Genomic DNA, 18520 nt, shown 5'->3' on the forward strand with positions numbered 1-18520 from the left:
TAATGTGGGGGCCGGTTGGCTTAGTTGGTTAAATCCCTGAGCAGGTTCAATTCCTGTTCCAGCTGAGGTAGACTTGGGGACTTGCCTCCTCGCCCTGCCCCTGAGGATGGAAAGCAGTGGCAAATCACCACTGGCAAAAAACTGCCAAGGAAGTGGCTCAGGATCAACAGAGAATGAGCCAAGTCCCTGCCTTCAGGCAGAGAATGAATGAATGTTTTAACATATTGACTATGCTTGATGGTTTATTGCACAAGTTAACACTGGAAATTATGCTAATTTGTTTTTTGAAATGTTTTAAGACGTTTTTGAAATAGTTGGGACTGAGATGAGGAGGTAATTCTTCACTCCGAGGGTGGTTAATCTTTGGAATTTTCTACCCCAGAGGGCCGTGGAGGCTCCAGCCATTGAGTGTGTTCATGACAGAGATCGATAGACTTCCGCATTTTAAAGACATCAAGCAATATGGGATGGTGGGGGGAAATGGCGTTGAAGTACAAGATCAGCCATGATCTAGTTGGATGGCAGAGCAGGCTTGAGGGGCTGAATGGCCTATTCCTGTTTCTATTCCCTATGTTCATGGACATAAATGGTTTTATACAAAAAAACGTACAATGTATGCACTAAGAATTCAGCTCACATGAGCTGGCACTTGAGTGTTGCAGACTACAAAACACTGACCCCCACCTCTCATTTCATAAGAACAAAGAAAAGTACAGCACAGGAACAGGCCCTTCGGCCCTGCAAGCCTGCGCCGATCATATTGCCTGTCATACTAAAACATTTTGCACTTCCGGGGTCCGTATCCCTCTATTCCCATCCTATTCATGTATTTGTCAAGCTGCCTCTTAAACACCACTATCGTACTTGCTTCCACCGCCTCCTCTGGCAGCGAATTCCAGACACTCACTACCCTCTGCGTAAAAAACTTGCCCTGCACATCTCCTCTATAGTTTTCTCCTCTCACCTAAAATCTATGTCCCTTAGTAATTGACTCTTCCACCCTGGGAAAAAGCTTCTGACTATCTACTCTGTCCATGCCACTCATAATTTTGTAAACTTCTATCAAGTCGCCCCTCAATCTCCGTCGCTCTAGTGAGAACAATCCGAGTTTCTCCAACCTCTCCTCATAGCTAATAACCTCCAGACCAGGCAGCATCCTGGTAAATCTCCTCTGCACCCTCTCCAATGCCTCCATATCCTTCTGGTAATGTGGCGACCAGAATTGCACGCAATATTCCAAGTGTGGCCTAACCAAGGTTCTATACAGCTGCAGCTTTTATACTCAATACCCCTGCCAATGAAGGCAAGCATGCCATATGCCTTCCTGACTACCTTATCCACCTGTGTTGCCATTTTCAGTGACCTGTGGACCTGTACACCCAGATCCCTTTGCCCGTCAATGCACTTAAGGGTTCTGCCATTTACTGTATAATTCCTGCCTGTATTAGACCTTCCAAAATGCATTACCTCGCATTTGTCCGGATTCAACCCATCTGCCATTTTTCCGCCCAAGTCTTCAACCGATCTATGTCCCGTTGTATCCTTTGACAATCCTCTTCACTATCTGCAACTCCTCCAACCTTAGTGTCGTCTGCAAACTTACTAATTAGCCCAGTTACATTTTCCTCCAAATCATTTATGTATACTACAAACAGCAAAGGTCCCAGCACTGATCCCTGCAGAACACCATTAGTCACAGCTCTCCATTCAGAAAAGCACCCTTCCACTGCTACCCTCTGTCATCTATGACCAAGCCAATTCTGTATTTATCTTGCCAGCTCACCTCTGATCCCGTGCGACTTTATCTTCTGTACCAGTCTGCCATGAGGGACCTTGTCAAAGGCCTTACTGAAATCCATGGATATAACATCCACTGCCCTTCCATCGTCGATCATCTTTGTCACTTCCTCCAAAAACTCGATCAAGTTAGTGAGACACGACCTCCCCTTCACAAAACCATGCTGCCTCTCACTAATACACCCATTTGCTTCCAAATGGTAGTAAATCCTATCACGAAGAATCTTCTCCAATAATTTCCCTACCACTGACGTAAGGCTCACTGGCCTGTAATTTCCTGGATTATCCCTGCTACCCTTCTTAAACAATGGAACAGCATTGGCCATTCTCCAGTCCTCTGGGACCTCAACCGTAGCCAGTGAGGATACAAAGATTTCTGTCACGGCCCCAGCAATCTCCTCCCTTGCCTCCCTCAGTACTCCGGGGTAGATCCCATCTGGCCCTGGGGACTTATCCACCTTAATATTCTTCAAGACGCCTAACACCTCTTTTTTGATCTCAACATGATCCAGGCTATCTACACACTCTTCCCTAGACAAATCGACCGCTCTTTGGTCCTTTGGTGAATACCGATGAGAAGTATTCATTTAGTATCTCTCCCATTTCCTCTGGCTTCACACACAGATTCCCACCTCTGTCCCTGAGTGGGCCTACCTTTTCCCTGGCTATCCTCTTGCTTTTTACATATGCATAAAAGGCCTTGGGATTTTCCTTAATCCTGGTTGCCAGTGACTTTTCATGACCCCTTTTAGCCCTCCTGACTCCTTGCTTAAGTTTCTTTCTACTTTCTTTATATTCTCCACGGGCTTCATCTGTTCCCAGCCTTCTAGCCCTTACGAATGCTTCCCTTTTCTTTTTGACTAATCTCACAATATCTTTCGTTATCCAAGGTTCCTGAAACTTGCCACGCTTATCCTTCATCCTAGCAGGAACATGCCGGTCCTGAATTCTTATCAACTTACGTTTGAAAGCCCCCCACATGTCAGTTGTTGATTTGCCCTCAAACATCCGCCTCCAGTCTAGATTCCTCAGTTCCTGCCTAATATTGTTATATTTAGCCTTCCCCCAATTAAGCACCTTAACCGAAGGACTCCTGTTATCCTTATCCACCAGTACCTTGAAACTTACTGAATTATGGTCACTTTTCCCGAAATGCTCCCCTACTGAAACTTCGACCACCTGGCCGGGTTCATTCCCTAATACCAGGTCCAGTATTGCCCCTTCCCTAGATGGACGATCTACATATTGTCTCAGGAAGCCCTCCTGGATGCACCTTACAAATTCTGCATCATCCAAATCCCTAGCACTAAGTGATTCCCAGTCAATATAGGGAAAGTTAAAATTACCCACCACAACAACCCTATTGCTTTTACATCTTTCCAAAATCTGCCTACATAACTGTTCCTCAATCTCCCGCTGGCAATTGGGAGGCCTATAGTAAACCCCCAACATTGTGACTGCACCCTTCCTATTTCGGAGCTCTACCCATATTGCCTCACTAGATGAGCCCACTGAGGTGTCCTCCTGTCGTACAGCTGTGATATTCCCTTTAACCAGCAGTGCAACTCCCCCACCTCTTCTACATCCCTCTCTATCCTGCCTGAAACATCTAAATCCTGGAACGTTGGTCTGCCAATCCTGTCCATCCTTCAACCAAGTCTCTGTAATAGCAATAACATCATAGTCCCAAGTACTAATCCAAGCTCTAAGCTCATCTGCCTTGCCTGTTATACTTCTTGCATTGAAACATGCATTTCAGATCCCCAGTCCCACTGTGTTCAGTAATTTCTCCCTGCCTGCCCTTCCTCTTAGTCCTACTGGCCGTATTCACTGGTTCCCAGTCATTTATTTCACCCGCTGACCTATTGCTCTGGTTCCTACCCCCCCTGCCATACTAGTTTAAACCCTCCCGAGTGACACTAACAAACCTCGCAGCCAGGATATTGGTGCCCCTCCAGTTTAGATGCAACCCGTCCTTCTTGTACAGGTCCCACCTGCCCCAGAAGAGATCCCACTGATCCAGATATTGGAAACCCTCCCTCCTACACCATCTGTTCAGCCACGTGTTTAGCTGCACTATCTTCCTATTTCTAGCCTCAGTGGCACATGGCGCAGGGAGTAATCCTGAGATTACAACCCTAGAGGTCCTGTTTTTTAACTTTCTGCCTAACTCCCGCTGCAGGACCTCATCATTCTTCCTGCCTGTGTCGTTAGTACCAATGTGTACCACGACCTCTGGCTGTTAAGTCCCTCAAAATAATGGGGTAGACATCAGCAAAAATGAAAATCAAGTGGCTTCTATAATGGACAACTGATCTGTAACACCAGTTTTACCCCCAGGCAAAGAGTTCAAAAACAACCCTAGTGTCTCTGAAGTTGCATCTGTAACTTGTTGGCCACCAAAGAAAAGCTTCCTTTCACTTGCAGAACTCTGGCATGTTTTATGAACAACTTGCTATGCCTAGTGTAGCTGGTAGGAGCCTTGGCTGGAAAGTTCAGCAACAGAAAATAATGAAGTTAGCAATGCAAACTGAGCCAATTTCCTACTTTTGAAAAGCAGAAAATACAACTGATCTTAAATGATACGCCCTTGATTTAAATGAGGCCTGTTTCAACCACTGTCAGTGCTCATTTAAAATTTGCACAAGGAGATTGAAGAGTGCTACAGTTGAAAATGTGTAATTTGTTACTGATTAACATAATTTTGGTGGCAATAATGATGCCAGTATTGGCATATGTACCATGACCTCAAAACTTAAAGAAAAACTGTTCCAATGAAATCAGATGTTCGGCACCACGTATACGTATGCCCATTGCATGATTCTGGTACTTTTGGCAGTGAGTGGACCTTTCCCCAAGTGTAATGTCCTTTAGTTTGCTATGTTAAATGCCCTGTTGCTTCATAATGCCTAAATAAATTTGTTCCTAGAGAGTTAATGTGGCTCTTTATTATGCATGTTCTGGTGATCGAAACTGCTCGGTGTGTGCTCTGTTTTTGGCACATATCCGTAATTTGGAACATTGATTAAAGAGAGACAGTTCTTGCTATTTTTTTTCTAGGTGTTTGATTTATGCTGGCCCTCCATGTTATTAAATCGCTTGTGTACCTGGCTTCCCTCGGCTTCTTGACTTTGTAAAGACTATAGTGTCAGAAAACAATACCCTTTTTATATGTTCTGTTTTGTTTCTTAGGTTCCACCTGGTATTAAAGTACTAATGAGTGCAACTCGGAGCACATTTGATGAGCAAAAGAACATATACCGATTCCAGATGGAGTATCCAGTTCCTGCATACTTGTTAGCGCTCGTAGCTGGAGATCTAATTTCTGCAGATATAGGTCCACGGTAAGCACTTTTGTGACAGTAAGCGGATATTAATATCCTATTCCTAATTACCAAGCCATAGATATAAATCTAATCGCTTCACCCAAATCCATTCCTGATCAAAACATACAAACAGCTGGATTTATCGAGCCAACACTGCCCATAACAATGTACCGCTTTTAGCTAGCAGTTTCCCTCATTTTATTTAATTTCCTGAGGGATGGGAATAACCACTGATAAAATCTCCCAAAAAGAAAAAAATCTTCTTGCACAAAAGCAATCAAACAAAACTCTAGGGCCTAAGCCAGTGGTACAGGAGAAAGGGGCTAGGGCTGATAGATGCAATTTGCAGTTTTATTGGAAGAACTTCTAAATGATGCGTGTACGTTGGTGTGGGGAACTCAGCTTCACTCTTTCGACCAGTTAATGGAGTTTAAATTGGGCCATGTAGTGATCCTTTTTTTTTGGTAGGAAGCATATGCACACTTCTGACGGAATGTGTACCATCCGCCATTTTAGTTAAGAACAAACGAGAAGCTTTTTCACGCAAAAAGCGGGAGAACTTTGGAATTCTCTTCTGCAAACAGCAATTGCAATACGAAGATGAGAAGACAATTTTTTCTCTGAGGTTTGTGCAACTTTGGAACTCTCTGCTTCAGAAGGCAGTGGAGGCGGGGTCACTGAATATTTTTAAGGCAGAGGTAGATAGATTCTTGTTAGGCAAGGGAATCAAAGGTTATCAAGAGGAGATGGGAATGTAGAACTCGAAACTCAAACAGATCAGCCATGATCTTATTGAATGGTGGAGCAGGCTCGAGGGCCAAATGGCCTACTTCTGCCTCTACTTCGTATGTTTGTATTGGTGCAAGATCAGTTGTTAGTTTTAAAAGTGCAATAGATGGATTTTTGTTAGCCAAAGGTATTAAGAGATATGTGCAAAGGTGGGTATTTGGAGTTATGTCGCAGATCAGCTATGACCTCATTGAATGTTGAAACAGGCTCAAGGGGCTGAATGGGCCTACTCCTGTTCCTATATGCCTATGTCCTTGTGAAAAGATTGGTTTTACCCAAGGCAGATGCTGGTTGCATCTGTGAAAAGCAGCCCCAAACATTGCGTAATTTTTAAAGCACAGTTAAGTACGGATGGTTGTCAGCATTCTTGGTTCCAAGGTCCCTGACATCTGGGCCCTTGTCCTGACACCCAGTCTCTCTCCAGTGCCTCCGATCCTCAATCCACTCCCTGGCCCTTTGATGTTTTCTCTGAAGCCAGTTCCTGATGTCATATTTCAACTCCACAATTGCCTCCGAGGCCAACAGCCCCACTCCTCCCGCTAGATTGTCACCTCCATAACCCGCCCACATTCCCCAGCTCCCACTCTGGCCCTTGACTGCAGCCTCCATGGCATTCCTTAGCCCAGAATGCAGCCTCAGTGAGCACCAATCTCTATTTTCCCCCCCACCTGCAATTGCAAATCCACAGTCCATCTGAATTTTCCTGATCACTTGCTGGTGCAGTCTCCTACCACAGCAGCTCCCTTATTATGGTGAGGTTCAATATCCGGAGCTCCGCTGTATATATATATAAATATATATATATATATATATATCAAAAAATCACGATTTGTTGCAGGGTGCCAACAGGTCCAATGAGAGATGTCCAAAAGTGCATGCACCCTATGGGTGGCATTAGGAGAAATTTGATAGCATGTGGGCCGGTCTTCTTATCAAACTCAAAGTATATATACATAAACTCCCTTAGGGGAGAATTCCCCCCATGTCAGGGGGGTTGTGCGGGGACGGGGGGGAGGGGAGCAGGCGCTGACCCGATTGGCACCCCCGATCAGGTCCGTACTGCCATTTTATGTGGGCGGGCCAATTAAGGCCTGCCCAACGTGACGTGCACCTGGAAGCACTGAGCGCTCCTTGTGCAGGCTGGCGGGGAGGTGGGGGTGGTTCCCTGAGTCGGGGCCTGCGCCCTTTCGCATGTGAAAGAGCGCAGAAATTAGTTTAAGTTTTAAAAATCTAAATAAAGAAAATAAAAAATTTTAAGACATGTCCCCTCATGCGACAGTGTCAATGAATTTTTATAAAAATTTTTAATCAATTTCTAAACACTTCATGAAACCTCATCCCGCCCGTGGTTGAGGTTCCATGAAAAATGCAAAGGCTGCCTGGGCTCTTCGCCTGCCCCCTCCCCCCCAGCCAACCTTAAGGTTGGACGGGCAACTCAGTTTATTAGTTTAATTAGTTTTTAAATGGCCTTTGACAGTTCGGTGGACATGCAGCCGACTCGGCTGTGCGCCCGCTGGACTGAAAATGGAAATAACGACGGGACGCACGCCCAACATCACCCCGCGTCAATTTATGGGCCCCGCCCCTGCTCGCTGAGCTGAAAATTCAGGCCTTAGTGTTGCAATGAAGTGTCTGTCTAGATTATGCACACAAATGCAAGAATGGAGCTTAACCCCACAACACTCTGGCTCAAACAAGAGTACTTCCAAGTGAGCCAAGCAGGCAAAACTGCAGCATTAATTAAGCTATTTATGATTCGTGTTCTGGTTTGTTTCCGTATTGTACTGCATAAGCTGAAATCTTAAAAAAAAAGTTAGCTTAGGGAGCCTGGAATTTCCTGAAGAGCTGCTGGCAGTCTTAGGATTTAAAATTTATGCTTGAGCGTAGGTTTAAGCTCCTTATTCCCTACATCTATCTATTCAGGCTGCCTGTTCCTTTATTAACTGTGTACCTGAGTTTCTCTGATTGTTCTTCTCTTTTTTCTTTTATCTAGAAGCAGAGTTTGGGCTGAACCTTGTTTGTTAAAAATTGCAACTGCAAAACTAAATGGCACTGTAGAACGGTGGCTGAGTGCTGCAGAGAATCTCTTTGGGCCTTATATGTGGGAAAGGTAATAAACTAATCTAAGTTTGGATGTGGTTTAACAGTGGATATGGTGATAGCAGGTGTGTGATGGAAACTGGTACATCTGCTGTCAAGCGCGGGAAGCAAAGAATATTTTCCTTCTTTCTTAAATATCAAGTTACTGATCATAGCTTAGCCAGTACTTTGTGGTGTTATCTGATTTATGATTGTGGCGCTTCCCCATCAAGAGGAAAGATTAATGAATAAATCAAACTGGAGAGTGCTCCTCCACTTCTGGGAGCAAGTCATCTGATTTCTGTCTTGCAGATAACCGGTGCATTGTACCTTAAAAAATGAAAGAATAACTAGCACAGAAATTATGTTTGACTTCGCTGGGTTTGACTGATGCTGAAGGGAAAGGGCAGCTTACTTTCTGATCAGATGCTCATCGCTTTGAGCCCCAAAGCTACTTGCCACATGAACTTGCAAGCCTTAGTTTAAATGAAAGTCTTGGCTGGATGATTAGCTGCCGCAGGATGCTTCCCTGCTGGTTCACTACAAGGGAAATACCCATATACTAAAATGGCTATTTCCTGAACTCAGCAAGTTATACAATGGCACATGGTTTGCAAGAGAGCAGGAGAGTAACATGAAAGATATTTTGTAAAATGCTTATGAAGCTGGAGGTGGGTCTACTGAAAATGCACAGGTTGCTGCTAACTTGAAGCTTAGTGGTAGGAAATTAGGGTAGGTGAAAGGTTGCTTGCATAATAATAAATCTGCTTCATAATTTAGAAGAATTCCTCCATTAATATAGGCTGACACCATTAGGATTAGATTTTCTAGAATCATACAGTACTGAAGGAGGTAATTGGGCCCATCACATCTATAGCAGTTCTTTGCCAGGGCTGCAATTGATCCTTCCCCAGCCCCATAATCCTCCACATTTTCCTGCTTCCCCTTTTACAGGAAGCTGTTCTTATGCTAATCAGTTATGTTATTTAGTGCTGTTTCCTGGAGCCCTGATTTAAACATTTGGAACAGCGTGCTTTGCTGTAATTTCATTTTTTTTCTCTCCCTGTCCTCTCCTGGAGCCGTATTTCATGCTGAAGTATAGTCTAAGGGTGCTGGAAAACTCTCCAGTTCTAAATTTATGTGATCACACTGCACTTAGGAGCTTAGTCGTGAATTTTGGCAGGATATCCTGTACACGCATCACAGGAGAGTACGATCTTATCCTTCTCATGTACTTTTCTAGCAGGAATCACTGGAGAGTGACTATGAGTAAGAAACCTTGTTGATTTTTTTTGTCGCTCTTTAGTGTGGTGATGCAGGGACCATGATTTAGTACCTCCAAGCTATGATTGATTAATTCAGTGTTGACCAGGAATAACCTCGGAGTATACTGGTCTTTGTTGACTCAGGATCGTACTGATTCCTTTTCCACACTGACCCATTGAGGAAATCGAGAAAGTGCTTGGAATATTTGAAAGAAAATGAAGTTTTGTGGAATGTAACCGTTCTGTTTTCTCTTCAGGTATGATGTTGTTTTCCTTCCGCCCTCTTTTCCAATTGTTGCAATGGAAAACCCCTGTTTGACTTTCATTATTTCCTGCATTTTGGAAAGTGATGAGTTTCTCATTATTGATGTTATCCATGAAATCGCACATAGTTGGTTTGGAAATGCAGTTACCAATGCCACATGGGAAGAGATGTGGCTGAGTGAGGGGTTAGCAACATATGCGCAACGTCGTATCACCACGGAAACCTATGGTGAGTACATATTTTCTATTCTCTTAATACTGAATGCACATTAAGCCTGATTCTGTATTTGGGCATTCTCTGTGCAGAATGACAGGGAACATTAGCCTGAAAATTGTGGATTTGTAGGGCCTGATTTTCCTGCTATTAATTTAAATGTTTGGAAATTGACCATTCAGACCATTGTTCCTTCAGAACATCATTCCATACCAAGAGAATTCAATGTTGAATTGCTCCATTAATTGCTTGGTTCATGCATCTGTCATTACCACCATTGTGGTCTATCTGATAACATCTGGGTTTGACTATGCCTCTCAGCACCTAATGATCCCAATGTTTTGCGTTGTTAAAGCAAAATAATGCCTGTAACACAAGAGAGAGATTTCACCACCTCTGCCCTCATGGAATGCAGGAGAATGCCATGCCATTTTTCTTCTTTCCTTCTCGTCCATTATTGCTTTATCAGCGAATTGGGTCATAAACGCGTACCACTCCTACTGAAAGTGACGTGTGAACTCTGCTCCCTTGGAACCCATTCAAACCTCTCTTTGTGTCCTGTGCCTTTTCTTGGTCTTTTTTTTATTCATCCGTTGGATCTGGCCGTCGCTGGCTGGGCCAGCATTTATTGCCCATCCCTAATTGCCCTCAGGAAGGTGGTGGTGAGCTGCCTTCTTGAACCACTGCAGTCCATGCGTTGTAGGTACACCCACAGTGCTGTTAGGGAGGGAGTCCCCAGATTTTGACCCAGCGACAGTGAAGGAAAGGCAATATACATCCAAGTCAGAATGGTGAGTAGCTTAGAGGGGGAATTTCCAGATGGTGGTGTTCCGATGTGTCTGCTGCCCTTGTCCCTCTAGGTAGTAGTGTTCGTGGGTTTGGAAGGTACTGTCTAAGGAGCCTTGGTAAGTTCCTGCAGTGCATCTTGTAGATGGTACACACTGCTGCCACTGTGCGTCGATGGTAGAGGGAGTGAATGTTTGTGGATGGGGTGCCAATCAAGCTGCTTCATCCTGGATGGTATCCAGCTTCTCTTGTATTGTTGGGGATGCACTCATCCAGGCAAGTGGTGGTATTCCATCACACTCCTGCCTTGTGCCTTATAGTTGGTGGGCAGGCTTTGTGGCGTCAGGAAGTGTTACTCGTCGTAAGATTCCTAGCCTCTGACCTGCTCTTGAAGCCAGAGTATTTATTCTGGTTTCTGGCCAACGGTAACCCCCAGGATGTTGATAGTGGGGGATTCAGTGATGGTAATGCCATTGAATATCAAGGAGTGATGGTTAGATTCTCTCTTGTTGGAGATGCTCATTACCTGGCACTTTGTGGTGTGAAAGTAGCACTACTTGCTACTTGTTAGCCCAAGCCTGGATATTATCCAGGTCTTGCTGCATTTGGACATGGAAAGCTTCAGTATCTGAGGAGTTGCGAATGGTGCTCAACATTGTGCAATCATCAGTGAACATCCCCCCATCAGACCTTATGTTGGAAGGAAGGTCATTGATGAAGCAGCTGAATATGGCTGCGCCTAGGACACTACCCTGAGGAACTCCTGCAGTGATGCTCTGGAATTGAGATGACTGACCTTCAACAACTACAACCATCTTCCTTTCTGCTAGGTATGATTCCAACTGGCAGAGAGCTCCCCCTCTGATTCCCATTGACTCCAGCTTTACAAGGGTTCCCGATGCCACACTCGGTCAAATGATGCCTTGATGTCAAGGGCAATTACTCTCACCTCACCTCTGGAGATCAGCTCTTCTGTCCATGTTTGAACCAAAGCTGTAATGAGATCGGGAGCTGAGTGACCCTGGCAGATCCCAAACTGAGCATCAGTGAGCGGGTTATTGCTAAGCAATAGCTGCTTGATAGCACTATTGATGATCCCTCCCATCATTTTAGTAATGATAAGAGTAGACTGATGGGGCAGTAATTGGCCAGGTTGAAGTTCTCCTGCTTTTTGTGTATGGTACGTACCTAGGCAATTTTTCACATTGCCGGGTAGATGCCAGTGTTGTAGCTGTACGGGAACAGCTTGGCTAGGGGCGCGGCAAGTTCTGGAGCACAAGTCTTCAGTACTATTGCCAGAATATTGTCAGGGCCCATAGCCTTTGCAGTATCCAGTGCCTTCAGCCGTTTCTTGATGTCATGCGGAGTGAATTGAATTGCTGAAGATTGGCATCAGTGACGTTGGCGACCTGCAGAGGAGGTCGAGATGAATCATCCACTCTGCACTTCTGGCTGAAGATTCTTGCAAATGCTTCAGCCTTATCTTTTGCACTGATATGCTGGGCTCCCTCAGTTGATGAGGTTGGAGATATTTGTGGAGTGACCTCCTCCAGTGAGTTGTTTAATTGTCCACCACCTGGATGTGGTGGACTGCAGAGCTTAGACCTGATCTGTTGGTTATGGAATTGCTTCGCTCTGTCTATCACTTGCCACTTATGCTGTTTGGCATGCAAGCAGCCCTGTGCTGTAGCTTCACCAGGTTGACACCTCATTTTTAGATATGCTCCTGGCATGCCCTCCTGCACTGTTCATTGAAGCAGGGTTGATCCCCTGGCTTGGTGGTAATGGCAGAGTGGGGGGTATGCCAGGCCATGAGGTTACAGATTGTGGTTGAGTAAAATTCTGCTGCTGATGCCTCACAGCACCTCATGGTTGCCCTGTCTTGAGTTGCTAGATCTGTTTGAAATCTATTCCACTTAGCATGGTGGTAGTGCCACACAACACGATGAAGGGCATCCTCAATGTGAAGACGGAACTTAGTCTCTGCAAGGACTGTGCAGTGATCACTTCTTTCGCTACTGTCATCGACAGAAGCATCTGCGGCAGGCAGGTTGGTGAGAATGAGGTCAAGTATGTTTTTCCCTTTTGTTGGTTCCCTCACCATCTGCCGCAGACCCAGTCTAGCAGCGGTCCATTGAAGTCCCCCACCCAGAGCACATTCTGCACCCTTGCTGCCCTCAGTGCTTCCTCCAAATGGTATTCGACATGGAGGAGTACTGATTCATCAGCTAGGATGGTGGGGTGAGGCGGGGTGGTATGTGGTAATCAGCAGGTGGCTTCCTTGCCCGTTTGACCTGACGCCATGAGACTTCGTGGGATCCGGAGTCAATGTTGAGGACTCTCAGGGCAACTCCCTCCTGACTGTATACCACTGTGCTGCCACCTCTGCTGGGGTGGTGTCTGGGCATTATCTGTAAGGGATGATTCCATCAGTATGACTATATCAGGCTGTTGCTTGACTAGATCTCAGATTTCCCAGATCTTAGTAAGGAGAACTTTGCAGGGTCATGTCCGGTGCCTAGGTCGATGCCGGGTGGTCCGTCCAGTTTCATTCCTTTTTGCAGATTTCGAAGCGGTTTGATGTGTGGCTTGCTAGACCATTTCAGGGAGCATTTAAGAGTCAACCACATGTCGATCACATGTAGGAAACGGCAGATTTCATTAGTGAATCAGATGGGTTTTAATGGCAATCGACCATCATTTCATGGTCACCATTAGACCTTAAATTCCAGATCTGCCATGGTGGGATTCAAACCCGAGTCTCTGGATTACTAGTCCAGTGACAATACCACTACGTCACCGCCACCATCTGGTATGCATGGAGAGGAAGAACTAACACCAAGTCCTCTGCTTCAACCCGTGGCAGCACTTGATCACACATGCCATGTATAACTTCTTCCCTACCAAGCACCATCTCAGATAAGATCATCCAGATGGACATTAGACAGTGAGCTGTGAGATCTGATTTTGACCTCTACAGCTGAGGGGTGATGACTCTTGACGCTCTGGTTAGCAGCCTCTTCAACTTCATGTTCTACCACCAGCTCTTCTGCCCGCATGCTTTATGCAGAACCCTATACACTTCCCTCAGATGAAGACCCCCAGGGTCCAGAATTCATGGGTCATGCTTTTAAAATAAGGATGCTTTCAAAGCACAAACATATGTAGTAATATCTCCAACAATGTGCAGCTGGTAGATCAAATGGAGGAATCTTCTGCTTGTACCTGTTATCCTGATGAATGGCTTCTCTGCAGTATTGTCTGCCTTGGAGCGCCTGGCAGCTTCAGGCTGATCCGCTTTGGAGGCCCTCACAACAGCAGCACTGATAGAAGTCTGAGGTCCTGCCACAGATAGCTAAACTACTGCCATAGATGCCTAAGTGCCAGTGTGGAGAGGGCTGATTATTTTGGTCCCCAGTAATTGATGCCAGGGTACAGAAAGTATCTCTCAGGGCTTCAGTGATGACATGGGTACCATTAGGTTTACTTTACCACACAAAGCCTTGTGCTGGTAGCATAGCAGGAATGTACTCTTATGATGCTGTCTCTCAGAATGACTGCACATCTGTGCTCTCCCACCATATCCTTTGGATATCTACACGTGTGTCAGAAAGGATGCAAGGAAAGGCTGCCTGTTCAGCAGTACAAGAAGTGCAGCTTGGCGGAGGTCCATGTCGGGACTTATCTTCCATGAGATGCACCCTGCTGCATTTCTAAGAGGTTTCTTTGATATACAGCAGCCAGCCATCTCTTGCACTCTGGCATCAGTTAGCACTGAGGAGGAGCATAAAATCTTATATCACAAACTACTACCAAGAGAAAGCACATTTTTCTTATTTATTTGTTCACGGGATGTAGACATAGCTGGCTAGGCCAGCATTTATTGCCCATCCCTAATTACCCTTGAGAAGGTGGTGGTGAGCCGCTGCCTTGAGTTGAAATCATGTTGCAGTCCATGTGATGTAAGTACACCCACAGTGCTGTTAAGGAGGGAGTTCCAGGATTTTGACTCAGTAACAGGGAAGGAAGTCAGGATGGTGTGTGGCTTGGAGGGGAACTTGCTGGTGGTTTCTCGCCCATCTTTGCTGCTGATAGGCTCACTAGTGAGCCTAACAGCAGCAAACGTGGGAGAGGAATAGTCTCTGATTGGAGAAGCTGCCCCATGAAGAATCTTCAACTTCACTTATGTGTCTAACGGGCATTTTGAACAGTGGCTTTGGGGGCCACAATCCGGTCGGCAGGCCACATGTTGGACAAGCCTGTTGTAACTGGTAGAGTTTGTGGATTTGGAAGGTGGCGTAGAAGGAGCCTTGCTGAGGTGCTTTGTTAGAAGTAAGTAAATTTACACAGTATGGTTGCTAAGTACAATTTTGGTAGCATCTTTGTAGTGGGAAGGGGAAGATATAAGACAGCATTGTTCGTTCTCTGGCCAGATGCAATAGTCAAGAAATAGTCTATCGTACCAGATTGGTGTGAATATCTCTTGCAGTCATCACTGGTGCTCTTCTGGCTGATGCTCCAGTTCCCTTGGGTCTCCTGCAAGGCCTTCATGAAGTGGCTGCTTTTAAAGGCAAAATTGTGTAGCAGGCAGCAGACAACCATAATTCTTGAGAACCTGAGAGATGGTATATCAGATGAGATCCGGGTACCTGAAACACCTTCAGTCCTCAAAGACCGTGGAAACGAAATTCTGGTGGTAAAATGGATCTTGTTAACAGTGCTTCATTGGGCTTTCAAGGTGCTTTCACATGTGTCATCAGTCATGGTTAATCTCCCAGGAGCCGTCATTGATGGCTTCCTTTGTAGCTTCCGCAAGCATTATTAGTGGGTCAACTGGAGTCAGAAAGGCCTCATTCTGTGGTGAGGATATCGGCAGCTGGGTGCCAAGCAACTTTTAAGTTGCCTGATGAGCCAGGCCTCCCTTCTTCCTTCAATCAACAAAGGTACTGGGTTATTCCCAATGGAAAGCCCTCTTTAAAACGTGTGTCGGGGACGGTTGAATAGAAACCCCACAGAAGTTACGAAGTTTAAATAGTAAATCAGTTGTCAGTGGTGATTAAAATAAAAAATCCAAATCAGCTGAGAAATATGCTTCCGATAAATCCTTTAGAAGTAGCTGTTGGTCTCATTAAATCAACTTCATCCTTCTTTCTATTCTGGACATCTATTTTATACTAGCATGATAAATAAATAATAAATCACATTGTCTGTTAGAGCCTTGTAAAAAGATGATTTCCATTTCAGGACAGGTACTTCTGCTGTCAGCTGTAAGTGATGGCAGAAAACTGTGCTGGCACTAAAACACTGTCCATGGACCCAGGCTTTATTTTATCACAAAGCTCAAATGGACAGATGTCCTTGTGGTATTTATTTCCTCTCTTGTGGTAAAACAATTCATAGTACCTCAGTGAATGTGACTGTTGTGCCTAAGGCTGAATCATTTAACTTTCTTTATTATGTACGTCATTGTGGAAGACATAATGTTAAAAATGTAGCCTTCGGTATTTTGAATAACATTCAAATGATTTCGGTCCAACTGAAAGATTGCATACATATTGAAATCGTGTGGGAATATGGACATCATTATAACAGGTTGACAAGTTTCTAACCCCGAGGAAGTTTTTGACTTAATACTGAAGGTGATGGATGACCTTATGAGGCATCAGCAGTTGCTTTGTGTTTTAAAATTGACAACATTTTGCTCCCAAAACAACTGTTAGTAATTTCATTTTTAAGGAGATTATACATCACAGGTTGAATTTTTAGGCCCCGATGGGGACAGACACACAGATGGGCAGGTGTGTAATTCAAGTTGCCAGCCGGCATTCAGGTTCCCCAGCTCCATCCCATCCTGGGGCTACTTTCCTCGAGCAGGGATGAGGGGTGGCAAGGCTACCTGTCTGCAAGCAGTGGGTAGCCAATTGACCTTATCGAAGGCTTCTCTTTTAAGCCCTATTAATGGCTATCGGAGTCCGACTGGAATTTCCAGTCAGCCTCCAGTTACCCTGAGGTATCAGAGAACTGGGCAGCAGCTTGGAGGTGACGTCCTGGCAGCAGATCAGGGACCAGTGCTCCAGGCAGAGTTAGAGTTCTTCCCCATCTGCCTAGCTTCAGCTGTAGCTGCAGCGTGCTCTGTGAGGGGTCTGCCCCTCCACAATGGTGGCTTGGCAATTAAGGGGATTGGGCACCTCCATCTTGGGGTGCCATCTCCCTCACTTAACTGAAAAGACAACCTGTTTCTCCTATTTGCCCTCCAGCTCCAAGAGCCTGCCTGATGTTTTAATTGGATGGTGTGCCTGCCCTCTGGTCTTTAATTGACTGAATTGGGATAATTCCCAGCCTGGTGACTGTTTTGCACACAGTGTGGGCTTCTGGCCCCCATTTAACCATAATGTGGGGTCCCAAAGCCTGCAGGAAAATCCTCCCCATACTAGCTTCTCCCTAAAATGCAATCTGAAATGTCATGATTTTAAAAGTCATGCATGGTTAATAAATAAACCATTTAAATACCATCTGCGTAACATATAATTCTGTTTAATCCTTTTTGAGGAGAGAAGGGTTATAGTTCAGCATTTTAAAGTCTTGCATCTGACTTAAATATAATTCTCAGTGTTGTGACATGACATAGGTGCTCCATTGCACATTGGTCCATATTATAAGAGTTCCCTCTCCCTTAAGCTGAGTTCATACATGGTTCATACACTAACCTGTGCCATTGGATGTGCCAACATGAGGGCAGCTGCTTCCTTGTAAGATGGAAGAAAAATTCAAAGATGAGCCACCCTATGGTGCCCTCATGGTGACCTCATATGCCTCCAAGTGGCCAGTTCCAGGTTGGAGGGAGTAGACCACCACCCTGTCCACCCATTCAAGGAATAATGCAAGATGTAAAAGAATTCAAAAACTGGCAGAAAGAAAGCAAATATTTTCAAGGGAGGAAAAAAAAATACACTGGTTTCCCTTCTTTTTCAGGGGCTGCTTTTACTTGTCTTGAAACCACTTTCCGACTGGAAGCACTGCATCGTCAGCTGAAACTGCTTGGAGATGAGAGTCCTGTCAGCAGACTACAAGTGAAGTTTGAGCCAGGTCTCCATTTTACCTCTGTTTGCAATTTAAATGAAACCAGCTGCCCCATTAAAGCATTAATTAAACTAAACTAAACCTACTCTCTGATTTCAGAGCACAACTCTCTTTTTCACCAGAATATACTGGTATTTGGCAGTTTCTGCGTGATACGGTGTGGCACTTGCAGTCCAGTGAACTATGATAGATCTAAACTACGATAGTTGAAAAACTCACTCCGTAGATCATTTAGATTTGAATGGTTGATGTATAGAATCTTTAGTGGATCTCAATCCCCTGCTGTTGATGCAGTAGGTTATTCAATAGAATGGTTACATTAAAATGCTTGTATTTACTTGTTCTTTCTTTCACTACCCCACTTTTCAAAGGTTAGTATTACAGCTGAGATAAACCAGTTTGTATTCAAAACCAATCCAGGGAGGCATTATAAATCACTCTGGAATCCAGCAATGTGCACATTGTAACTCAGCCTTCACAGTGGAGACAACATTATTAATCTATTGCTGGTCCGTATAAAGAGTCCTTATCACTAACATTTATCACTAAACTGTTTTTGGTTAGTGATGAGGAGTAGCTGCAGTGTACATGATAAAGGACTATTTGTGATATTTCTTCTACATTCCTGTGCAGGTGTCAATCCCAGCAGTCTGATGAATCTTTTTACCTATGAGAAAGGATTCTGCTTCGTGTACTACTTGTCACAGCTCTGTGGAGACACAAAGTGCTTCGACTCCTTCCTCAGAGTGAGTTTACTCAGCAGCTTATTTAATTTTTAATTTTATTTTTAAAACCGCCTTTTATAAATAGCAAAGAAAATCTGTTATTCTGGTAGCAACTGTCTTATCTTGCTAACATCTGTATAAAACACTGGAATATCACAGAGTAAAGAGTCCTCTGATTTGCCCAACTGAATGCCC

The 18520-nt window shown here is 44.7% G+C and overlaps 1 protein-coding gene across 1 annotated transcript in view; it reads left to right on the forward strand.

Annotated features, from left to right (window-relative positions):
• The window catches only part of rnpepl1 (arginyl aminopeptidase like 1), an 83908-nt gene that overhangs the window by 32096 nt on the left and 33292 nt on the right, over positions 1-18520 (forward strand). Inside the window, exons 3-7 of the mRNA XM_078563979.1 lie at positions 4990-5141; positions 7906-8022; positions 9514-9749; positions 17493-17606; positions 18234-18346. Of these exons, the coding sequence (XP_078420105.1) occupies positions 4990-5141; positions 7906-8022; positions 9514-9749; positions 17493-17606; positions 18234-18346 (732 nt within the window). The remainder of the gene's footprint in view (positions 1-4989; positions 5142-7905; positions 8023-9513; positions 9750-17492; positions 17607-18233; positions 18347-18520) is intronic.

The sequence above is a fragment of the Cetorhinus maximus genome, chromosome 19 (assembly GCF_964194155.1).
Source record: "Cetorhinus maximus chromosome 19, sCetMax3.hap1.1, whole genome shotgun sequence".
Taxonomy (NCBI): Eukaryota; Metazoa; Chordata; class Chondrichthyes; order Lamniformes; family Cetorhinidae; genus Cetorhinus; species Cetorhinus maximus.